General features: G+C 36.3%; 2 protein-coding genes across 2 annotated transcripts; both read right to left on the bottom strand.

The window, feature by feature from the left end:
- Window positions 1–9,583: 9,583 nt before the first annotated feature.
- Window positions 9,584–11,030, bottom strand: LOC122028258 (pentatricopeptide repeat-containing protein At1g61870, mitochondrial-like). The gene has a single exon (XM_042587295.1). The coding sequence runs from the start codon at window positions 10,973–10,975 to the stop codon at window positions 9,728–9,730; it is 1,248 nt and encodes a 415-aa protein (XP_042443229.1). The 5' UTR covers window positions 10,976–11,030; the 3' UTR covers window positions 9,584–9,727.
- Window positions 11,031–12,015: 985 nt separating this feature from the next.
- Window positions 12,016–24,021, bottom strand: LOC122028252. The gene is made up of 8 exons (XM_042587281.1): window positions 23,705–24,021; window positions 22,692–23,111; window positions 21,947–22,011; window positions 21,461–21,847; window positions 17,079–18,693; window positions 15,206–15,303; window positions 14,000–14,141; window positions 12,016–12,868 (listed from the first exon to the last, which is right to left on the bottom strand). Exons 1-8 carry the CDS (start codon window positions 23,919–23,921, stop codon window positions 12,195–12,197), a joined length of 3,618 nt encoding a protein of 1,205 aa, XP_042443215.1. The 5' UTR covers window positions 23,922–24,021; the 3' UTR covers window positions 12,016–12,194.
- Window positions 24,022–26,251: the final 2,230 nt, after the last annotated feature.

The raw sequence follows: 26,251 nt of genomic DNA, 5'->3' as shown, positions 1-26,251 counted from the left end.
AAAAACATTCGAAGAGTTAACAGAGTAATAAACGCAGCGAAAATTAAAAGCACACAGAAAGACGCAAGGTATTTACTTCGTTTGGAGATTGTGACAACTCCTACTCGAAGGTCCGCGATCCTTGATCGCTTTCCGTTGGCAACAACTATAAGCTCGATAAGGTTTTACAAATATTACAATAAGTGCAAGATTGAGAAACAATAATACCGACAACAATAGAATGTAAACAGAAGCTCCGGGTCGTCGGAAGGTCGCTGCAGCGCTTCAGGAATAGTTTTTGAGCAGAGCACAGAAGAAGAAAGCTTTTCTCAATTGATGCTTAGGCCACTGCTCGAAACCTCCTTTTAAACAGTGCTGGAGGTGCCTCCAAGCTCGTCCGAGGCGCCTCCAGGCCGCCGAGTCGCACGCGTGGATCAGCACAGACTTGGTCGAATTTTATCTGGTTCAAGGCGCCTTCATGGTTCTTCAAGGCGCCTTCATCCACCAGTCCAAGGCGCCTTGAGCTTCCTCCAAGGCGCCTCCAAGCCTGCTTCGCAGCCAGCTCCATCTTTGCACCCGAGGCGCCTCCAAGCTCCATGGAGGTGCCTCGGACACTGTTCATCCGAGGCTAAGTTGTGCTCCTTTGGTCCTGCAAAAAGTATTAGTCCCAAACACATACCCTGCAAAACCAAGTTAGCACAAAACAACAATATAGATATGATAATTGACAGTCATCGGACTGTCCGGGTCTGACTTCAGATTTTCGACCGGAAACCCTAGGTCGACCCGACGCCTACTATTCCCTCTACGGGGAACGCGTCCTCACCTACTCCACTCAGGAGATTTACCTGTTGTCAGTGCGATCCTCCAAATCGACTGGACTTTTGCTCGGTGCTCGATGCTTCCGGACTTTCTGCTGGACTTCCGCTTCCCGGCTGGTCCAGTCTTTCACCTGGTTCGCGACACCAGGACTTTCCACCTAGGGTTACCCCCCTAGGACTTTTGCCTGAAGCACTCGACCCACCAAGACTTTCCGCATAGGGTTACCACCCCCTATGACCTAGGGCTACCACCCCCTAGGGTTTTCACTTGCCTAACCACAGCTAGGACTTTTCCTGAAACACTTAACAGACTTGTTAGATCACAATATAACCTTAACTTTGAATCCTTTGTCATTATCAAAACTTAGGTTTGATCGTCGGATGCTTCCCACGCCAACAACGTCGTGGAGTAGGAGCAAGCAATATCCGAACCACGTAAAGGATTTGTGTTAGCGTTTGTTCTTTCTTGCTTGTTCTTATTGTTTTTGTTTAGTATATTCCGCTACGCACTAACACCTTGTAGAGAAGAAAGCGATTTGGGGGCGTCGTCTATCCAACCCCCCTTCAAGCCGGCCACCGATCCTTTACATATGGTATCAGAGCGAGGACACCTTTCAACGGACTAATCGCCAAGAAGAGCAATTCATCAAAATAGCCGGCTCAAATATTCATCCACCCAAATTTGAAGGAGACTTCTCTTGGTGGAAGAAGAAAATGGAGGTATTTTTCAATACCGATTTTGACATTATGCTAATCATGAGAAGTGGTTTTGAAGAGCCCAAGGATGAACACAATGAGACAATCGACATAACAAGATGGACCAAAAGACAAAAAGAAGAGCATCTAGCAAATTCCAAGGCAATGCATCACCTACTACATGTTCTTCCATAACAAGAAGTAACAAGAATTGGAAACTATACAAGTGCCAAGGACTTGTGGGAAAAGCTAGTGGAGCTTCATGAAGGGACATCAGAAGCAAAATTGGCAAAAAGAGACCTCCTTCGAACTCAACTCAACAATATCAAGCTTGAGAAAGGAGAAAAGGTATCAATTTTACATTCTAGAATTAAAGAAATTATTAATGGACTAACAAGTGTAGGTGAGATACTTTCAAATCGAGACATGATGATGAAAGCCCTAAATGCTTTCCCAAGAACCACAACTTGGAGCTCCATTGTAGATTCATACTACATATCAAAGGACCTAGAGAAATCCTCTCTAGATGAACTTTTCTCAACAATGGAGCTTCACGAGACAAGAGTTGAAGGATTAGATGGAGAAGTTCATAGATCAAGAGGAGTAGCCCTTGTGGCAAACAAGGGAAAGGGAAAGAAGAAGAAATCTTCATCACCACCATCTTCCGACTCCGAAGAATTAAGTGCCTCAATGGATAGCGATCAAGAGGCATATATGGTAAGGAAGATGAGAAAGGTATTTAAATCTTTTTCTTCTAACAAATCTCGTGCTAGGAAAAGTTCTAGAAGCAAAAGTAGGACAAGGAAGATCATTTGCTATAAGTGTCAAGGAGAAGGACACACAAGAGATGATTGTCCTATCTTCGAGAAGAAGGAAGGGAAGAAGAAGGAGGAGAAGAAGACAAAAGAAAAAGGGAAGAAGGCTCAAAATCTAAAAGCAACATGGGATGATCCATCATCATCATCGGAGGAAGAAGAGCACCATGTAGTCAATTTTACTCTAATGGAAATTGATGATGTAGCCTCCACTTCATCCGAACAAGAAGAAGGAAGGAGCTCAAGTGAAGATGAAGAAGGGAGCTCAAGTGAAGGGGGAGGTCAAACTTCGGATTCGGACTTCTCGATAAGTGAGGTACATAATCTTACTTTCCATGTTTTAATTAAAATTATTACAAGTACAAATGATAATTTGTTTAAGGCTAAAAGGAAAAATAAGTCTTTGAAAAATGACATTTGCATGCTTCATGACAAATTAGAATCCATGTGTTCTAAGGACAATGATATGCATGCTTCTTCTACAAGTTCATATGATTCATGTTTAGAAGAGGAAAATAGGAAATTAAGGGAAAAGGTAGAATATCTTACCAATGCCCTTAGAAAATTTGAAATTAGCTCAAATACCCTAAACATGATTATTGGGAGCCAAAGGGCAAGTTTCAACAAAAAGGGTTTAGGGTATAAGGAATCCAACAATGAAAAAGTCTATCATTGTCTAATTGCTAGGGGGCAACCTAAGACAAAGACCATAGATAGGAAATAGATTCCTAAGGAGTATTTGGTAAACCCAATTAAAAAGAACCTCTATTGGGTACCAAAATCAATCCTCAAGGGTTAGAGGATTTTGGGTCAAGTCAACCATGATAATCATAATTCAAATCCTTGAAAAATGGTTGACGTGAGACCTTAAGGGGGAGAATATTTGGTTAGCCTTGATAAAAATTCATGATCAAAAGGGCTAAGTAGAGGTTACCTTTATCTCACAATGATTCACATTATTTTCTAACCATAAATGTGAGATATTAGGATGATACAAATAATTCACATATGCTTATGGCATGTTGATGAGTTATGAAATGTATCAATTTTTAATGATCATAAGCCAACTATGGGGAAAGAAAATATTTAATTAATGGGCATCTTGCCCATAGATTATAGTTCGACATTTCAAATATTTTGAAAATAATTCTATATTTTATTTACAGTGAATAGTTATTTTAAAACATATGAATTCAAAACTAGGATTTAATTTGATACAAACTTGAGTGATTTTCAAGGCATTTGAGTTTTTATCAAAAGTTCAAAAATATGATGAATTTTTATGAAAACATATTTTTCCTAGATAGAGCCCATTAAAAGAAATATGTCTTCAAAATTTCATGATTTTTTTTATTTTCTAGAATTATTTATACATTTCTGAAGTTGGCTTCGGAAGGCTGAAATTCATATCAGTAATGTGTCAGTCGACTGCGACAGTTAGCAGTCAACTGGTAGCTATTTTCCAGCACCTTCAAGAGCTGGTTTTGGGTCATTTTAAGTCCACATTGATATCTTGGTATGGGTACATGTTTCGTACAACTTTTGATGGTGTCAAAGGGGGAGAAATGGGAAAGTTTAAGTTAGAAACTTAACTATGTGCAAAACTTGAAAATTAAGGTTGAGAGCATATGTTAAGGGGAAGCTTGGGAATTATGCTTCATGTTTACATATTGCTTTTAATTTTCATGTTGTTATTAATGTCTAACTTAAACATATTGTCATACATCAAAAAGGAGGAGATTGTTGATGCAATCAACCTAGGTTTGATCGGTACGATCATTGTTTTGATGTGTGTGTCAAAAAGTTTAAGTTAGGCTTTCATATATATTTGATATGCGTGTTTGAGTCTTGCAGGACTTGGTGAAACACACATGAGGAGCTTGGTGCAGCTAAGCTTAGGAAGCTCATCTTAGGGCTCGGATCCTTGATTCGGTGAAGGATGGTGTGGAAGACATCCGAGAGACTGCCGGACAAGGAGCAACGGAGTGGAGCCGAGGGAAGCGGATTTCAAGGCAACGTGAAGGATGACACGGAGAGGAGTCGCGGGCTCGGGTGCATCTGAGAGACGAAGGCCGAGGAAGAGAACTTCAAGGGTGACTCCGGAGAGGAAGAGTGTGAGTGTGTAACAAGGTGCAGTCTAGTCGGTTGTAACTTTTAGTAGTCGACTGCACCAGTCGACTACATGTTTTAGCAGTCAACTGCACCAGTCGACTTCGACTGCGCAGTCGACTGGCAGCGAACAGAAGCATTCTGTTCGCTCAGTCGGCAACGACCAGTCGACTGATAAAACATGCAGTCGACTGGTAAATGACCGTTGGTGCTGCAAAGTAGTCGTTGGCTACCTCTAACGGTAACACCAGTCGACTGATGGTTTCGTCAGTCGACTGGTGCTGAGATGAGTTGATATGATGATCAACTCTCTGCTCTTATTTAAAGGAAGCTTTGGGGTTTGAAGGAGGTAACTGATTATTGTTGAATCACTCCTTGTCATTGCCCAAAGCTTCCAAGCTTACTCTTTTCCTCCTAAACCTAAGTTCATCTTGTAAGAGGAAGAGAACCTTGTGAGAGGTTGTACTCCACCGAGAAGGAGTAATAGCTAGCCGGAGATTGCCGGGGATTGATCCACAGAAGGATCAAGGGTTCGTCCACCTCAAGGACACGCCGTGGAGTAGGAGCAAGCAATCTCCGAATCACGTAAAGGATTTGTGTTAGCGTTTGTTCTTTCTTGCTTGTTCTTATTATTTTTGTTTAGTATATTCCGCTACACACTAACACCTTGTAGAGAAGAAAGCGATTTTGGGGCGCCGTCTATCCAACTCCCCTTCAAGCCGGCCACCGATCCTTTACACTATCCATATCATCAAGGTGCACCTTCCTTTTCGGAAGCCCAAACTTAAGAACTCCAAAGTTAAGCGTGCTTAGCTTGGATAAATCTGAGGATGGATGACCTCCTGGGAAGTTTTCTCAGGGTGTGTGAGTAACGCCCCGGCTCGGGCGGGCCACACCCAGACCGAACCGAGAACGCTACCAAAATTGTCCATCGGGTTGACGACTAGCTCCACAAACCACTGGAGGTTCTTTCAGCGTGCTTTGTCCTCACTCGCACATACCCTGGAAAACTTCCTAGGAGGTCACCCATCCTCAGATTTATCCATGCCAAGCAAGCTTAATTTTGGAGTTCTTAAGTTTGGGCTTCCGAAAAAGGTGCACCTTGGTGATATGGATAGTATCATCTAACCTTTTAAGTCATACTTAACCAGAATCTCAAAATCGGGGTATTACAATCACCTCCACTTAAAGACACAATGTCCTCATTGTGTAACCACGAATCACACCATAGACAAATCCCAAAATCTCCCTCGCTAGGTGGTGCCCTAGGTGCTCTTGCCACAGGCACACTCACGGTCGTAAGGTCGCTCTGATACCATCTATAACACCCCGGCCCCGACGGCCCCCACACGGACCGAACCAGGAACGCCATCAAAATTACCCATCGGGTTGATGACTAGCTCTACAGACCACCGGAGGTCCTTTCAGTGTGCTTTGTCCTCACTCGCACTCACCCTGGAAAACTTCCCAGAAGGTCACCCATTCTCAGATTTCTTCAAGCCAAGCACGCTTAAATTTGGAGTTCTTAAGTTTGGACTTCCGAAAAGAAGATGCACCTTGATGATATAGATAGTACCATCTAACATTTTAAGTCATATTTAATCAGAATCTCAGAACCGGGGTATTACACTAGGCCTTGGACGTAATCGTCTTGGGGAGGCGATGAACCAAGTAAAACGTCCTTGTTTGTGTTGTGTTGTCAATTCGTTCAAGTTTACGCTACGTAATCAACTTAACGCGATCGAAGTTATTCACCCCTTTAGCTCGCATAGGTCCTAACAAACTTGCATGATTAGTTCGACCTAAATACTCAAATGAATTAAAAATATTTTTTAAAAAAATATCTAAAAATTATTATAAAAACATATAAAATAACATTTTTATTTTAGAAAATATTCTGTGATTTTTTTTATTTTATTTAAATAAAAATAGATGGGCTTGGACTATGCTAGCTTAGGCATGGCTCAGCTGGGAACAAGCCGACCAGTCTGCATGAAGTCACAGGTCATGCCTAGCACGACTAATGATAGATTAGATTTGGCGTGGCCCACCATATCTCATGTGAGATTGGATTTGGTCTGGCCCAACACATTAAAAAGATCAATTGATCAAGCCCAAAGCATCCTCGATTTAGCCAATACATTTTGTCACTTTCAGAAAGGAGTAGAAATTTTTTTAAAAGAAATGACTAAAACTACAATGAGATTGAAAATATATAAAATGGGATAAATAAGGAAATAGTTTGACCAATGTTGAACTCTAATTCTTCCAACTAATCTGATTTACATCATCTGTGTCTGTCGAATTAAAATGCAATTTTTTTTTTAACTTGATTGGCTTGTTGAACTCAACTAACTTGTTCTGTTTACTCAATTGATTTATTTTATTTATCTCAAATTGTAACTTTGAGATGCTTAGTTTGACCGAGTAGATTGGCTAGTTGACCCACTTGGTTGACTGAATTTACTAAGTCTGTCCAACCTGACTTGTGAATAAATGTTTAATTTAACAGGGGCAGAATAAAAAAAAAATCCATTCTCAAAGAGTGAAATGGATTGAGTTGCTCATTTAAACGAATTGTTTCCTCTCAAATTGTATTCACATATCATAACAAAGGGAATGAACAATTACGAAATAATATATAGATAAGAGTATTATTTGTGTCCATGAAATTACATGGGACACGAAATAATAACTATGCTTTTAGAATAATAATACATTAACAGTGTTCCAACTTGACTTCAAAATGTAACGTGATCGGTACGCTGTTCAATTACGAAAACTTGATTTTGCATACAAGAATAGTCAGTTAAGCAATAGAGATATGTTGATCTATTTGGTTCATAGTAATCTCATGGAATAGGGATATGTTAATAAAAAAGAAATGTGCATAGAAAATATATCAAAAAGTAAAAGTAGGTATAAAATTGTATCAAATTGAATCTCCAAATAACTCAGATCGAGCGATAAGGACACCTGAGGAATCTTTGGTTTCAAGAATGTAAAATTTCTGAAAGCATGCATCTAGCAAGATTCCAAACACCTAAAGTCATTCGGGGAACACCAATCTATTCCGGCAACTTCCCAACCAAACAGCTTCATAAACAAACAAAGAGCACCATAAACCAGTCCAGTAACCAATTTTCCACAACTAACAAGTGTATCTACCAAGTTTTCTGAAACTGAAACTAGCAAAAAAACCGTCATACTCAGCAAGTTCAGCAACAAACAAGGAGTCATATTCAAGGAACAAGCAATATATGTTGGATGAGATCTGTAGAAATTCCAACAGAGTCCAAAATGTCAGCTCATCGATAAGGCGACGGTTCAAATCAGCAAAGCGTGGGTATGACAATGTTCGTGGATCGTGTAGCTATAAATTTTGAACACACCTTTTTGATTGTTGACCCACCAGCATTCCAGCAACGAATGTCATCATTCTTGCTTCTACAAACCAGCAAGACGATCATAACTAATACTATACTCTCCAGCATTCTAACCATCACAGCAAGTTAATTTCTGCATATTCAGGGAGTACTAGCTGACCGCAACGTAACTAATGGCAGCGTGCCAATTTTCACTGTTTCCAGCAACTGGTAGAGCTGGGATATACAGAAACAGTACAAGAAGCCAACCAGAACATAAACTAAGATTTGAGTTTCACCAACATTTGATTCTGGTTATTCACCATGATATGAAGTTTCACTCACTCCACAAATGATAAACGATGACAATAAATAGTAGCAGGGGTTTCAAGGCCAAACCGGGTAAATTTGCGCATACCCAGGCAAAAAAGTAATCTTTGTACAAGAGCAAGAAGAAAACCCTGTCAACTTCTACATGAATTGTAATGATGATCAAATGTATTGTTCTATCATTTCCTTTTCCCCCTCTTATTTATATAGACCAACAATAAATTGTACTCTCTTTTCAATATAAGCAAGGTAATAAACTCCAATAACTTTTTGTGAAATGCCAATCTCATAATTTCATCCTTGTACTCATGAATCAGCTCCCAACAAGTAATCTCAGAGCATGCAAGTGTGTCAACAAATGTAACAATAAAATCAAGCTTTCGAGGAATATGGCTGCCTATGTGGCTGTCTATTAAACATAACTTATTGCTTTTTATGGGGATAGAAACCCACAAAGATAAATATACGTTGCAAATGAAAAAACAGAAGAGAAAAGTAATTTTGTTGATTAACCTAATACAAGGGGGAAAAAATAAAAATTCTAAACTGGACAAGAAATAAAGTGAAACTAGAGAGATTAAAGCACCTATTGTATACCAAGAACAGACTAATTAGAAAGCACCAATATCACCTCATGAACATACACATAATTCAGAAACACTAATTGGAGTCGAAAAGATAACACCCTAAAAATGCATATTGAACCAAAATTTCACTCATTTAGGACCAAAAAAATGCAAGAGGATAAAAACACAAAATTGAGATTCTAAAGCCTGAAGTAGAATCTTCTGCTATACAGGATGCAGATCCTAAAACTCGGGACTCAAGTGCTGCTCACCATCATTAGTGAGGAGCAAAGCGTGAGGAGAATGTTGCCAACCTGGCACAACCACCATCGTGACCCAGCAAGCCTACTAGAGAAATTGCTTCTCTAGAGGATTCAAATTCTGGAAGAGACGATTTCTGTGGATTTGGTGGTGGCCAAGGGCAATCAAGCTCATTTATGCTGCTATCATGGTTGTTGGATCTACAAAAGGAGGGTGGAGCTCGAATGTTAGAGGTGAAGTCTGCTAGGTGTGTCAAACAGGAAGGTAGAGATTGAACAACAACAATAGAATTTGAGCCGGGAGAAACTCAAGTCGGCATAAGAAATGGCGACAATAGTAGGGGAAGTGATGAATTCAGAGGGAATTTTGGGCGCTCAATGATGGGGAGATGAGGGTGTCTCAAGAGTTCATGAGGTTTCATAAGTTAAGTGCAAGGATTGGGGTTCAGGATGACTAATAAGTATGGTTGGAATCAGGAACAAAAAGTATTCATGAATCATTCTTAATAAATTAAGGAACAAGGATTCTAACAGAACAAATATTTGATCCAAATTCATTCCTAGACAGAAAATATTTGAACCAAACATGCAAAAAATAAAGCCAATTTAAGCACTTACTTATAAAGTGGGTCTCATAGTAGCTAAATTAAATGAAAAGTTATTGGATAAGAATTGTTTAGTTCATACACCAACAAATATTACAGCCAAAAAGGTAAGAACTAGTTTAGTTGTGTCAAACAACTCTGATGAAATCCATAACAGGGAAAAATAACTAAACTAATCTACCTACAAAGAGAGTTCACCTTCAAGCTCATTCCAAGAATTGATGGCACTGCCTTTCACTATCATTCTCATTTTTGCCGCAACATCTTTTGCTTCGTCAATTCTTGAATCCTTCACCAGACCATCGATCAGTGCTTTCACAACCTCAAATGGCAGCACATACTTATTATTCAAGCATTCTTGGCAGATACCCAGTGCTTCACCAAACTCCCCTTTCTGAACCAAATCACGAACCAAGACACAATATATATATGCATTAGGTGACACTCCCTCACTCTTGTTCGTCCTCTTCATGACCTTCATCCTCTTGAACACCTCCAATGCAGCATTTACATTGCCTTCTGCCGAGTATCCACTAATTATGGTACTAAAAGTTGTCAAGTTAGGGTGGATACCCTTGGAAACCATCACATCCAGTAACTCCTGTGCCTTGAACGTCTCTGAATTTCGACAGAACTTGGATATCCTACAATTGCAGGTAACAACATTAGGCTCCAATCCCGCGCTCGAGATTTGCTCAAGAATTTCATCAAATCGATCATCTCCTCCATTTTTTAAGTAGCCGCTCAAGAGAGTATTGAAAGAGATGATATCTGGGGCAATTCCTTTCTCAGCCATTCCATCAATCACATTGCGTGCAGTTTCAAGATCATTTTTTTGGCACAATGTCTGAAGGAGGACATTATATGAGTTTATTCCAGGAACGGCGCCCAGCTGCTTTGGTGCATGGTTAAAGGTCTTGATGACGAGGTCAAACTGGCGATTGCGGAAGTAACCGAAAAGGAGGGCAGATAGGGATTTGTCGGAGCCGGACCGACCAAGGAGTTGAGGGATACGATTGAAAGTGGCTTCGGCGTGATCGAGCATGCCTGCAGAAGAGTAGAGAGAGATGAGGCGGATGATAAAACCCTCGTTTTGGGTACACTTGACGTCGGATAGGAGCGGGGACAGGAGGCGGTCGACGAGGTCAGGGCGTTTGGCGCGGGCGAGCTTGTCGACAGTGAGGGAGAAGATGGGGCGGTGAGTGTAGAAGCGGGGAAGGTGTGCAGCGGACTGGAAGAGATCGGCGATGCGGTCGGGGTCCGATTCCGAGAGGATGGCGCGTTTGACGGCAGAGATGGTGTCCAGACCGGCGGAGGCGGGGGGATCGGCATGAGCAGCGAGGGCGCAGAAGGCCGATCGGAGGATGGAAGAGAGGCCGGCGGAACGACTGCGGACGAGAGCAGAGGAGCAGGCGGCGGCGGCGGCCATGGGAGAAATGGAAGCGGGATACAAGTGTGAAGTTAGGGGTCGAACTCGAAGAGATCAATTTATATAGGGATCGATGTTCACTTGTTGCTGATTTTTTGAAGGTAAATAATTGGCCTAAACCTAACTGGACCACTGGTTTGTTTCATGAAAAAAAAAAAACATTTTTTGGGAAATATTTATATATATATATATTCTGACATCTAATTAACATATATTCATTATATTTAGCATTTTGTTCTGATCCAGTAAAAAGACATTTAAATTACATTGTGTGTTAACATATATTTAATTTACTTCAATGAAAAAAAAAACATTAATTTACTTAAATGGCGTTTCTGTGTCAGCAAGCCAAATCCTGATTTACAAAGCAGTGTGTAGATCATTTAGCATGCATAGATTAAATCTATGCACAAATAAAATGGCATTGGACAATTTTATCAAAACCTATTATTAAAACAGCAATTAACTAAAAGGGCGGCCGGTGCTAACTCATAACGTCCATCAAATTCCATCTGTATTTTCCGAATTTATTTTGATGATTAATTAAAAATTTCTATAAAATCAGATTAATCTATCTCTAAGATTAATCAATTTAAAAAACTTGATATTTAGAAGAAAAAAACACACTTAAAAGTTATAGAATTCCAAAAAAAACGCATCTAATGTTGAGATTTCTCAAAAAAACACACTTATTTCTCATTTTACCTCTTCTGTTTACATTCAAATCATAATAATGTTACATTTCAAAAAAACCACCACTAGGATCCTACATTTTAAAAATCAATATCACTATAATACTAATTTTAAAATTTTGCGGTATCAAAATGATCATAATTTTTAAAAATCAACAGGGATGATGTTAATTTTTAAAAATGATATTATCCTTTAAAATCCAACATCACAATATAATTCAGTGAATGTAACCCTGCAATAGTTGGAGGGGAAGCGTAACATAAAAAACAAAAAAATCTAAAGTTTAAATGCACTTCCTAAAATTTTCACAATTTTAAGTGCGGGCAATTGTCATTCTTACAAAAAAATAAAAATAAAAACAAAAAAATCTAGTTTACAAAAACAAACTGCATCAAACAAAAATTTTGTTTTGTTCTTAACAATCGTTTGTCTTGTCAACCCACTCAGTGATCATATCGTATTACCTATCTCATGGATACCCAAAAAATGCATCCATCATTCAGTGTATGCATTTTGTTTGACATAATTAAACTTCTGGCCAATCCAGGTGTTCAACAGGTTGTGAGCTCGAGTGCCATGCACCTTCTGCTAACTCATTGAAGAGTTGGTCATATCTCCAACTTGAGAAACCCAAAAAGAACCAATAATCATCAATAGATTCTTTCATTGATGTGAGTTCTCCGATTACTTGGCGGGTCACACTTGGATTGCCAAAATAGACGCTTTTTGTTATTTTTATATAACCCACTTTTGGTTTCCTGACCAAGCTGACAAGGGGCAAATTTTGAAGCGCAACTGGACCTCCATAGAAAAGAGGAGCCTGCTTTAGAGAGATTAGATCACTGCTCATATCTTTGAACACATCCCAGCTTATCCTTTTGTTGATTATCAAGCCTTGGAAGCCCTGGTTCTGGTCAACGGTTACAATAAGGACTCTAGAGTGGTCGAATGGAGCAGCATTAAGGAGCTTGTCAGTGGCAGTGAGAATGGATCCAACGAGTACGTGCTTGTGTTGGTCAAGGAAGGTGACTGGTGAATCTGGTTCAAGTGGGTGCCTGCTGTCTGCAGTAGTAGCTTCATTAAGAATGAGTTCATTGCACTTCTCGGAAGCGGAATGAGCTTGCTCATCAATTGTCAAGGACGTTGGATATGAGATTTCTTCATCCCTTGTTACCTTCCTTGAGTGTGTCCGTAGAAGGCCTAAATAGTAAATTTGACGATAATAAATAGTGACTCAAGTAATACTTGGCAGAGAAAAGAACATTACTGATTCCCATGGTCTTAAGTTTGTTAACATTGGAGGAAAAAAAAAATCAATTTTTTTCTGTCTACTCTATTATTTTTCTTGTACAAGTTATAAAACCATGGAAGCCTTATTTATGTATTTTGAGTCCCTAATGATTAGTGAATGAATGAGCAATGTTAGCTAATTGGAGCTGAACTTTGCGTGCACAGTTATAATGCAAAAAAGAGTTTATAATGTTAAACATTAAACAAATACATTTGTGTCTACTTGAAACACAAAACAGGATGTGCAAATAAGTTCAGACCTCAGAAAACGTAAGAGACAAGCCTACTAAATTTCTCCAACGGAAGTGATTTTGAGACCCAAAAAAAAGTATCTGGATCTTATAGTCCAATCTGTAAAGAAGCCCAATGATGTAACCAGCTAGGTTAAAAGTTTCTACTATATAATTTAGGGGTCCAGTAGGAAACATAACTAGGATACATAGCCTACAACAGGAAATTCTGTTACAGATGTATCATCCATTTTGCTTTTAGTGAAACAACTTTGAAAGACACTTGAACTTATTATTACATTTTATCAAATGACTTGCAATTACTGTTTTACTTAGGAAAAGAATATGAGAACGGAGTTCTGAGTTGTTTTTGTAACAGTTAATCGACATCTTAAACATTAAGTTTAAATGGGATCCTGAGAAACACACTACTACTTATTGACAAATGGTGTCATTTAAGAGATGGAATGTAAATGAGCATGGGATAGTCTCACTCATTGCTAATGGCTGAATCACCATAGGTTCTTTGTTATCAAGCTAAACCAATAAGGCAACACTACCTTAGTAATCCAGTTTTGCTTGTACAGAAAGAAACTACCTCTAAAGTCACTTACCTGTCTATTAAAGCATTATGGTTCTGAAAACAGTGCCGAGACAAACTTGCTACAGACAAAAAAAGAAACCCAAAAGTTCAATTAAAAGGTCAGGTATCAGAAATCTAATCCATGTAAAAGTCATAAATTTATGTGCGTCATAAATATCAATGTCAAAATACTGAAAAAATAGTAGGAAAAAAAAACAAGTTATAAACCTCTATGCATATTCAGATGATGAGAATTGCTTCCATGAGATAGTATAAATTCCATTATGCTAACAACTGATATATCTCCCTCATAGGTGACAGCACTTTTGTTCTCTGCTGGAAATAACAGTGCTACTGGATAGTTTTCCTTCTGCAACCAAACTAGAAAGTCACAACCAAATACTGAAGCAACTTGAAGCACCATAGTTGAAATCTAAAATATGAATCTATGATAGATATATATGAACTAGAATATAAAAGATTGCCTGTGTTATCGATGAACGATTAATTGTACTTTTGTCATAGAATCTCAAATTGTAGGGCATGGAAAAATATCAAATTACCAACACTGCGATAATGGTTCCTAAAATCGCTCTCTAAGATAAGCCATAGCACAACTGAATTCAACACTTAAAGTTTGGGGAGAAAAAAATTATATTGCATATGTTGTAAAGAGCTATTTAAATGTATAAACAGGACTGTGAGTAAAACCTAAACATAAACCACCGAATATGGGACTAAACTCACTACAGCAATAACCTGATTAACCTACCCTTTCTTAGAGAGGAGCATTAAGAACTTAACTGGATTTTCAGGTCAACTTTCCAAGATTCTTGCAAATAACTTTATGGATGAGTCTGGTAAATGTGATTTTAAAAAATTGTATACTCAACACAGGGAATAGTTCATGTATGAGATATTGCGTTTGATTTGCCCATAATTTTCCAAGATTCCAGAATCCAATTCCAATAATTGCATTATCTAGTCTGACATGAATCAAATCATGTCATATCTTAGGATACTATTTCAGTAAAATTAAATTATGTTATTTATGTGAAACAACAGCAATAATACAATAGTCATCAAGTTCCTCAGGCTTGTTTTGATACAATTTCATAGGTGCTTTCCTTGGTCATGGAATTTACATTGGCCTTATGGGGGTTTTTTAGGTGTGTTAAAGTGTTAATTTTGTGTATTACAAGTGTCAATTTTAAACTTCCATATACTGTATATATGGATTTTATTTTTTTTTTGAAGGCCATAAGATGTACAAAGTATATATGAATATATTAAAGTGAAAATAAAGCTGGAACCAATAAGAAAAATGTCAAAGAACAGCACTTTCTCAAGTATTATTGCAATAACAATATACTATGTGTTCATAAAAGAGTGATTTTACAACAAAATAATATGCTGGCACGTCAAATCACATACCTTACCAAGTGGCTTTAAAAATAAACCACAGTCATTGAAGGTACAGTCCATTAAGAGGACCTTTGGGAACTTATGTAGCAGATAGTCTTCTTTCTTATCTGCAAGGAACTTATGAATGATCAAAAATCATCAATTCATAAATTGATCATTTGGATTCCAGTAGCAAATTGTAGAGATGATACTTACATGGATAAAGGACATCTAAAAAAATCTTCCTAGATTTGTAGCATAACATGAAATAAATCTCGCCATATGTCCTTAGTCTTCACACAACATAAGATAACATGGATAAAGGACACTTTATGGTTTGCATTAGTTGAAAAAAGGAAGCATTTGTACAGATTGGAATATATCTATCAAAAAAAAAAGATTTGAATCTCCCAACTCAAATATCAAAAACATAAATAAGATTGGCAACAAAATAGTAAGAAATAGAGCATCAATAAGAGTACATTTCAGTCTTTATACCAGAGTATCTTCTCTGGTCATAAATGCAAATGGTTTTAAAATTGTTACGCAGCTCTGTTGTATGAAATAAATCAATGAACATACAAGAGAATGAATAAACAAAGAGAACACTTTAAGAATCTGGAGCATTTAAAATAAGGTTCTACTCATTTTCTTCAACTTCCATATCTAATTCATCATACAGAAAACAGTTATAAGTTACCACTAAAATACATTAGAATAGTAAAACATTATTTCCTTCAGTTTACATCAGCACACATACCCCACCTGTGTATCAAAATCAAAATCAACAATCCAAAATAAAATTAAGCATAAATTCATAATTGCTTCCCCTGAGTATTGTCTTTACCGAGAAATAAAAACTTTGATTTTATTATCTATCGCACAAGACTAACTCAAACTATATGACACCAATTTAAGTCATTTAAAACCCAAAGGAAACCAAATTTAGATCCAATGCTAAACAAATAATTGAGTTAAATAAGGACTTAGATATTACATCCAAACTATTTGGCATCAACTACATGCCCATTGAGTTCTATGCAAGGCAGTATCATTACTAATACTCAATTTAATTATATCATTTTCTATTTCATTGATTTCTTTTGTCTCCCACTACCCCTGTACACATTTCCACACCATCTTAACTTATTCACTCATTTTATCATCTATTGTAGCTAGACCTAATTCCTCTCGCACATTAGTATTTTTATATTATTCTTCCAGTAACTTCACTCATTCATCTTAGCTTTTGTACATAACTTTTTTATACGTTTCCTAAAAGTTCAACAATCAAATCCATAAAATATAACAGTTTTATAAAATATTCCTTTGAACATAAGGGGAAAACGGCATTCACATTAGACTCCAGGAGCTCTTCTCCATTTCGACTGCTTATTCTTTCTCCTACAATTGTATTTTCATGAATATGTAATAATAGATGTAAGATACTTTAAACTCATAGGAATTTCATGTCTATCTTACTTAACCATGGTGGCCAAAATTAGATAATCCGGATATAGATTGACCAAGTAGACTTGTGACTGCTAGATTTCAATACGTTTTATTGATATCTTGGACAAGAGAAAAAAAGGCCACTAAGAAATGATATTGAACAAATTGAAATTTTGTTTTGTTAAATGGTTAAAATGTCCACTTGTAAAAATTACATGAGCATATTTGCTATTGTAACTTATTTTTTGTGGATTAAATTTTTTGGGTAAACGCTAACCACTATATATATATAATATATATATATATATATATATATATATATATAGGGCAAATATCAAAGCCACCACATATTAATGGTTATCTCATTATGATGCAAAATATTTTCCTTTCCCAAATTTAAACAGCAAATTTCTAGGCATGTAGTAAAGTAATAAGTGAAAAGGTAATGTACCTTTGATCTGCATAGGATCACCGCTAGTTGACTGAATCAATGAGAAATCCATGAAGTTCTTAAATGCTCGATGCACTTCACGCACAATTAACTCCATACGCTGGCAGAATCCACACCAAGAATTGCTAAAAAGCACAAGAACATCAACCATCCAAGCAGGTTTAACATCTTTTGAGCTGGGAAATGGCAGGTTACTACTGATTTCACAAGGCTTAAAGCCCATAACAAGATCGCAAAAGGTGCTACCAGTAACTTGAGGTATAAAATCAACTTCATGAAAATCTGACTTCACAAATGGAGGCTTTGGCATCTCCCTAAAAATTTTGGGTGATGATTCCAAGTGTTGATATGGAGTAAGATTTTTATCTAGATATTTTTGTAGAAAATCAACTACAGAAGGATAGCTAATATCTATTTCCTCAGGAAGTACATAGTGCTCCTGCTGAAGAGGATCAAGAATTACTAGGGTTGGAATCCTGGAACCTGTAGTTAAGGTTCTTAGCAACTGATAATTACCATCTGCAAAGAAAAATGAACCTAGAAAAGGATGGTGCTGATAACCTAGTTCATTTAGTTTTTGTAATGTTATGGATGTTTCAGTGATTTCTATGTCATTCCCTGCAGAAAGAACTGAAGAACTGGGTACAAAATCTGTCTCAAGATGATTGGAAGTTGGTGTGGTTGGTGCAGGATCAGTTTTATTAGTTTCCTCTTGTTGAAGGTATCCCTCTGACTTAGGCATGTCCTGTTCCAAGCAAACAAGATGTTCATCATTATATGTCAATCCTGTTTCTTGTTCATAAATTTGGTCACCCTTGCAAACCAGTGTTTCCTTTGAATCACATTTATCAGGAACTTCTTTGATAGATTCAATTAATGGTTTAGCATGCTCACGCTCACCAAGAGTCACTTCATCAGGTTCAAGGATATCAACATCTGAATACACAGATTGCTTTCCTTCATTTTCAATTCTATTTTCTTTATCACTGAATAACACACTGTTTGCATCATGATGACTGTCAGTAGGTTCCTGAGGATCATTTAACAAGGTGATTGAAGTCATAATCACTTCGCTGAATTGATCATCACCATTATGTGGAAAGGGAGATTCTACTGTTTGCACTTCAAAATCATCAGATAAGAGCTCAAAACCAGCTTTCTTTGCTACTTCACTTATTTTTGTTTCTTTTACTCTCAGTGCTGGATTTTCTTTCTGAAGTAATTGGGTTAGAATATCATAAACAGGGTTGTTGTGATTTTCAAGGGCAGTGTTTTGCAGAGAAATTTCCTTCCCTTCATTGACTATCATAATAGTCATATTATCCTGGATTTTCACAATTTTGGGAGAAGCTTTTCTAGTTAGATGACCAGAGGAAATGGGCACATTTCTGTTCCATGCTCTAGAGAAAGCTTCTTCCAAAGAACCACCAATGTTTCTCTTATTTTTCTGTCCATCTGTCTGATAGGAAAGCTGATTTTGTGAAGCAAACTTTCTAAGAACCTCAAGAGATAACTTGCTCTCTTCTCTAACTTTCAACGATTCTGAGTATCGATCAATGAATAAAATGATTGAAGGTCTGTTTGCTGGAAATGCAGGCTCAAGATCATCATCAAACTAGATAAGAAAAGGTAGAGAAAAATGAAAACATCAGTCAAACAGATAACTAGAACAAAAATTGGAATATTGATTAACTACTTGTGAATTAATGAAACTAGTGGTTGAAGAACAATATGTTTTGCAATAAACAAATCTACCATGACAAATATAAATTAGTATAAGATAAATACAAGTCATTAGAACAATTCTCTAAATGGATTGCAAGTGACAAAATTAGGCTTTAGAACCATACTTTATCCCATGAGTTTCAAAGCTGTATTGATGATCTGCTTATTTGGAATAAAACATGCACAAGAGGGCTTCGAGGTTACATAGAAGTATTATGGATCTCTTTATGGATCTCTTCGAGATCATTCATAAGCATGACATGGCAGAACTGTATTGAGTTTGAGGCTACCTTAGCTGTTCTACTTACCCAAAAACAATAAGGATCCTCAATTCAGAATTTTTAATTATAAAGATTAGGTAGAGAATTCAAAAGAAAAATTAGGATGTTATTGTTTTCAACTTTACGACATGGCAGAACTGTATTGAGTTTGAGGCTACCTTAGCTGTTCTACTTACCCAAAAACAGATCCTGAATTCAGAATTTTTAATTATAAAGATTAGGTAGAGAATTCAAAAGAAAAATTAGGATGTTATTGTTTTCAACTTTACCCTTAGCATATTCAACTTAACATTTAGTCATACACCCATATTTTATTCTTTCCTCCCAGTTCCAGCATGCCTAAGGAATGATTAACGCATTACTAGTAATTGTGTGACACCCCAAGTTTAGACTCGCATTGAGAGTTGTTCATTTATAGAGAGGAACAAGCTTAGATGGGTGAGCTACTATTAAAGTTTAAGCATTTCGGGCTGATGGTTTAGCCTCATAATTTAATAGATCAGATCTGTCATCTAAGTGGTAGTGACAATTGGTATTAGCTGATGAGGTGTTAAAAGGGCAACCTGTGTGAAGTAACCACCATTGGGCCTCTCACTTGACACTGATTAGTGATGATTTTAGGCTGAGTTGGATTTGGGTCTTGACATTCTGACACATCTAGTTTAACACTACATTGTGAGTTGTTGGTTGATAGAGAGGATTTCTAAGCTTTTAAATGGATGGACTACTAGTAACTTGGGCTTAAGCATTTTAGGCTGATAGTAGAGTTCACAGGTTCACGAGTTAATTTTCTCACCTATGCAGGCAGAATGAACCCTATAATGAGTCAGTTACCAAGAAGAAGAAAAAAAATGATGAACATGAAAAGTTTTGCAAATAGGACAAAAGGAGTGTCATCTCAACAGATTGTGGCAGCATACACTTCTAAGATGTTTCACATACTTCTGCCACTATTGTTTAGTCTCAACTGTCCCACCTAATGACACTAGTTGCTGGCATCCTTATAATTAATTTCCACATAAGGAAAAAAAAAAAGCAAAAAACTTTCTGAAAAAGCTTATCACACTATTGACTTAGATCCCAAGGGCATGGAAGCCAGTTTACAATTCCATATGTAATGCAAGTACCAAAAAAAAAAACGATCTTTCAAACATCACTAGATTCAAAAACTGTTTTATCATCTCATTCTCCAACTTATGACATCAATAATTGCAAACGGTTTGTTAAGGAATGGCTTTATAAATAATCATATTATAAATCAGTTTCAAGGCTCTTTCACGAAATCATAATACTGATCTCTTCATTGAATTTCATAAAGCAGATTACTCAACCATTTTAACTATATTATCAATAAAGAAAAGCCAACTCCTCTTTGAAAAGCATCCTTGTCAGGAGAATGAAATCTAGAATTCTAGATGATATTATTTTTTTAATTTTTACCTTCATATGCACTTTCCCTAGTGGATATCAGATCACATGTCTCATTTTAGTTTTCTATTTCATGTTCCTTTTTCATGGTATGACTTCAGTGTTCTCAAATCACCATGGTGACTTAATGTTGCAATAAACACCAAACTAAGGAATAGTAAATTACATTCATCAAATCACCATGGTGATTATGTAACCTCTACCACACCAATTGACTGGCTGAGAATCTTCCCATGATGACCAAGCACTCATGATGACTAATAAATTATCACCTTTCACAACGGATATGTGTGACAAGAACTAACATAAATGGTCAAAATATGAGATTGATGGTTTTTCTTCTCATAGTTTCTAAAAGCCTTCATGATATAATCTAATTATTAAGACAAATGAATAAGGGTTCAGCATCATTATCATTCCAGCTATTTGGGGTCGGCTAAATTAATAAGTATTTTGTTAGCAAATTTAATAAGAACTTAACCACATACTAAAGGTCAAAATATACAGCATTTGCCATAGCAAATGCTGATAACTCTTCCAAGCATTCATGTTTGAAATATTAATATATTTATGTCAGCCAGAAAAGCCATGTATCAAATAACAGCAGTTGGTGCCAAAACAATAGATTTACATTTGAATGAACCAGAACTTTAGATCCTGAACTAGTTGTAGATAAAATGTAGAAATATTACAGGGGAAACTATGAATTTAAGAGACTTATTTATCTGAATTTTTTTTATTCTTTCATGCTGTTCTGTAACCAGGAAGATTCTCTCAAATTGAGTGTTTAATGCAATGTTATACTACTTCAATATCTGCTTGATTTCAGGATGTTTTTAGAAATGATGAGAAGGCAATTGTGATTTGACATTATTTTTCAGATTAAAAAAATTCTAAGTTTGACAATGAAAAAATAGGCAAAACATATCAAAAGTTTCAACAATATACCTCCATCACTATAGACTGATGTGTTTGCAAAATTTTTCTCAGATCATCTCCTTCAGGAACTATCATTGTGCAATTAGAACATCCAGAGACATGAAGTACAACTAGCCATTTATCTGGACTAGTAAGATTGAGAAAGGGTAACAAAGAAATTTCAGATATCAATCCGAATCTTTGCTTCTCAGGCGGTAGAAAATACTCTCTTGCAATAGAAGTGAACTGGTTGAAAAAGGATTCAAACTGCTTAAATTCTTCAGTTGTACATGACATATTACTACCTCCATTTTCTAATTGTTCTGGAGCACTATGATTAGCTAAAGTATATTCATTAAACCAATCCAAACTTGCGAGTCCATCTTCAACACCACATGTAAGTCTGTCTTCATTACCCTAGTCATCCCAAATTGAGAATAAAATCAGCCCATGCACTAATGCAATGGATAGTGACTAATGGTCAAAAGGCATTTGATTATAGAAGTATAAAAGAACCTTTCGCTGTTCTATGTCAAAGCCCCCCAGAGGATCACTAGAAATACTCGGCGTAGGTATGCCAACTGCAGTATTTATAAGGACATTAATACACAAAAAGGATAATGTAGTCTAGAAACAAAGCAAGTAGTATTCAAATATCGAAATTCAGGTAGGACTTTTATATAACAAGTAACCTAAGAGATTCTACAACTAAGAGGCTACATTAAAGGCATAAAACATGTTTTTTCTATTAGATATCAGAATAATCCATATTCACTATGATGCACTAGCACTTGAAAGGAAAATAGCCATCTAAGCTACAAAATATGAAGAGTAGAGTAACATCGAGTAGATTTCAGAATATATGTATTAGTAGTTTATGTCACAAACTTTAAAAGCACTCTTAAATTTTATATCTCATTATGAACGACAAACTAATACTTTGCTGATTAGATCATTATGCAAATCCAAAGATTATATGCTGAAAAAGGACTTGGACAGCTGAATAAATATCATGCAAGAATACTAAGACCCTATGCAGTAAAGAAAACAGAAAGCCGAAAGTGCACAGCCTTTATCAATTATGCAATTACATTGCAATTGATCCAATTATGTTAATTGTCACTGGCATTTAGCATATTTCCAGAGCAAGATCTCAGTGCTAAATGGTGGTTAGTTGGATTTACAACTTTCAGCTTACGTAAAGTAAGAAGACCTGAAATGAGCCATCAATAGGGCAAGAGATCAAGTTAAGATGGAAAACCATTCTCTGAATAATTGAATGAGGGCATGGGAGTCCCAGAATTTTCATTGTGCTTTTTGGCCATCAGTTTGGCTGACCATCCACAAAACTCAAGTAGAAGAACAGCTTTATCTGTTGATTTGAAAAAGTTTTCAAGATCTTCTGGAGTTTGCACAGGCTTCAGAGGAATCTCATCGGGCTTAAGTGACAAAAAGAAACGGACTGAAAATAGTAAACTTTGTGCGCTGGATCTCCCATGATACTTGTGTGACACTGAATTATGATAGTAGTATATTGTTATCTCATCTATAGCACCAAGGATCTCAGCTAGCATCTTCTCAGAATTCCTGTTAATAACCATTAGTTTTAGAAATTTAAGTTTCTCGTCATTGGCCACCAAGTATGAGACTTCCTTCATTAATGTTCGTGCTTCACCAGACCCTGTAATAAATTAGAACAATTCTTAAGATTGTCATGAGAAAGTTCAAAAAAAAAAAACATGTATCTGATAGATCATTCAAATTTTCTATATAGACATCTAGCCCCTAGGAAGAAGAAGCAAACAACAAGAAAGTATGCAAATTTATTTCCATATACCTCCATATGTGTAAACGCTAGCTTTTTTTTTTTTTTTGCATCATTCATCAAAAGAAGATACAAGTGTCTGTTAAGCAATCTCACAAACAACATTAGTTCTTATACTGGTTAATGCATTTTTCCATTAAAATGATCTAAGTACATTCAACCTGATTTTCTAGGTAAAAAAGTCTAACTTGTCGATAAAGAGTTTCAACAACACCAACGCTGATATCAATAAACATATTGAAATTTTAAAAAAAAAATGACTCACCAAACCAAAATAGTTTTTGCTTACACGCCATTTATGGAATTTTCGTGTAAATAGTCAAAAATGGCATATACCATGTAATTCAACTTAGAAAACCAAACTTTGAAACTATCTTCTCGACCCATCTAACACAACAGGGCGTTAAGATGAAAATAAAGATTTGAGAGGAATTGTGGAAGAGGCCTACAAGGGACAGTGACCACGAGAAGGATCTGGGGGTGGAGGCGAATCTGAGACGAGAAATTTCCCTTGGTGAGGGCCTGCCACTCTACTCTCGAACCGGAAGTCCTGCCGCTGCTCGAATAGGCGCCGGGATCGGCGAAAGCCTTCTTAGAGTATGACAGAATAAACAATGAAATGATCAGAGGGAGGAGGAGATGGTGGCGGAGCAGGTGTCCTCCCATTTCTATCGCTCTCGGCGGCGATGGGAGTCTCCGAACTCTGATTAGTTCAGTCTCCCCCTCGGTTGGATCTTAGAGGTTTTGTGGGTCGAGTCGGGTCGTCCGCAGTTCAGATCCCTGTCCCTTATCGGTTAATTCGATGCTACCGTACAAGTAATACCCTAACCTCTCATGTTAGGATTGTGGGACCCACATTTGATCGTCTCATGTCAACACACAAGAAATAAATTACGAATCTCACTATCTTAATAGATGGTAGGATGAAAATTTACCTTAACCTTTATTATCATTATGGACATTTAAATATAATATAGTCATTTTAATATAAAAATATACCAATGAATTTAGGAGAATGGCATTCTTACTCATAAATATTTTTTTAATGACAAATTAAAATGTTGTAATTGAGACTTTAGAGAGAGAGAGAGAGAGAGAGAGAGAGAGAGAGAGATAGAGAGAGTGAGTGAGTGTGTTTAGTTAAATTTATTAAAAATAATTTAAAAAATCATACAGCTTATAAGTTATTTTAGATTTTATTTTAAAATAAATTATTAAAATATTTGGATGAACTTATTATAGTCAACTTAAAGATATTAATGTGTTTGATATTATAAGATCTTTTTATTAATAAAATTATCAAAAAGGATATAATATTATTAATAGAGAGTTTTGGACTTCAAATAGTTAGCTTTCATAATCTCCATTGCTAACTTCATCGATCTCATCAACTTAAACACTTGCTAAGCATATGAGTTGATCATGAAGGACAACCAGTTGACCATAAAATTTGGAAGACATGAAAATCGAGTTGATGCAATCGAAGATTACAACGCCTAAGCTTCCTATTCCCTTTAATTTATTAGTTGTGTCACTGTGCATTTTATGGCTTGGCTTATTTTCATCGTTCATTTCCCCTTTGCTGTATCTAAAATAAAGGCGACATTTTTAATATTCAATGTTAGAATAAAATCTGATTCAATATAAGGTAAAGCAATATTAATGAAAATAACAAAGTGAATATGGCAGAACACTTTAAGTAATTGAATATCAAATACATGGCTTAAAAACGTAAAAACTCTAACACTAAAATTATCGTCCACTTCTTGCAATTTCCATAGCAATTGAATCATGCAATATCATCCAATATATATTACCTGGATTATCTTCATTCTCCATTGTAGAATTTACTGTAAATATATTGCGTTCAGTAGATGGTTGATAACTTTCATATTCAACTATTCGGAATGTCTCATCTGAAACATTCTTCTTTCTTATATAGTTGTGAATGGCCATTGTTGCCAGCACAATTTCTCTTAGTGCATCAATATGATAATAAGGCATATCAGCCAAAATATTCTATCTTGCTTTCCAAACTCCAAATATTCGTTCAACACAATTCCTACATGAAGAGTTGTAAAAGTTAAATCTTTCTTTCAAATTTCTTGATGCACGTAGTTGCAAGATCCTAGCTTAGTGAAGGTCTTCAAGATGATACCTTATATTTTTTACCTTTATAAGGACCCATAGATCCTGACAAATGTGAATATCTAGCATCAACCAAGTAATATTTTTTTCTTTTGGGGTTTAATTTATTACTTGTGCCACTGTGCATTTTATGGCTTGGCTTATTTTCATCGTTCATTTCCCCTTTGTTGTATCTAAAATAAAGGCAACATTTTTAATATTCAGTGTTAGAATAAAATCTGATTTTAATATAAGGCAAAGCAATATTAATGAAAATAACAAAGTGAAATATGGCAGAACAATTTAAGTAATTGAATATCAAATACATGGCTTAAAAAAACATAAAAAAAAAACTAACACTAAAATTATCATCCACTTCTTGCAATTTCCATAGAAATTGAATCATGCACTGTCATCCAATATATATTGTCAGGATTATCTTCATTCTCCACCGTAGAATTTGTTGTAAATATATTGCGTTCAATAAATGGTTGATAACTTTCATATTCAACTATTCGGAATGCCTCATCTGAAACATTCTTCTTTCATATATAGTTGTGAATGGTCATTGTTGCTAGCACAATTTCTCTTTGTGCATCAATATGCTAATAAGGCATATCAGCCAAAATATTCCATCTTGCTTTCCAAACTCCAAATATTCGTTCAACACAATTCCTACATGAAGAGTGGTAAAAGTTAAATTTTTCTTTCAAATTTCTTGGTGCACGTAGTTGCAAGATCCTAGCTCGGCGGAGGTCTTCAAGATGATACCTTATATCTTCACCTTTATAAGGACTCATATATCCTGACATATGTGAATATCTAGCATCAACCAAGTAATATTTTTTTCCTTTGGGGTGAGGAAAATT

This window comes from Zingiber officinale, chromosome 1A, assembly GCF_018446385.1.
Source record: "Zingiber officinale cultivar Zhangliang chromosome 1A, Zo_v1.1, whole genome shotgun sequence".
Classification (NCBI taxonomy): domain Eukaryota; kingdom Viridiplantae; phylum Streptophyta; class Magnoliopsida; order Zingiberales; family Zingiberaceae; genus Zingiber; species Zingiber officinale.
Note: the sequence above shows the minus strand (reverse complement) of the source record. Positions and strands in the feature narration are given on the sequence as shown.

What these genes read in the sequence shown, in the direction of transcription:
- LOC122028252 (XM_042587281.1), bottom strand. Translation starts at nt 23,921, where the DNA reads ATGGGAGGACACCTGCTCCGCCACCATCTCCTCCTCCCTCTGATCATT. An exon ending in ATCAGTCTATAGTGATGGAG is followed by an intron (nt 18,694 to 21,460) that starts GTATATTGTTGA and finishes TTTCTTATCTAG; the next exon opens with TTTGATGATGATCTTGAGCC. An exon ending in TTTTAAAGCCACTTGGTAAG is followed by an intron (nt 14,142 to 15,205) that starts GTATGTGATTTG and finishes GTTTGGTTGCAG; the next exon opens with AAGGAAAACTATCCAGTAGC.
- LOC122028258 (XM_042587295.1), bottom strand. Translation starts at nt 10,975, where the DNA reads ATGGCCGCCGCCGCCGCCTGCTCCTCTGCTCTCGTCCGCAGTCGTTCC.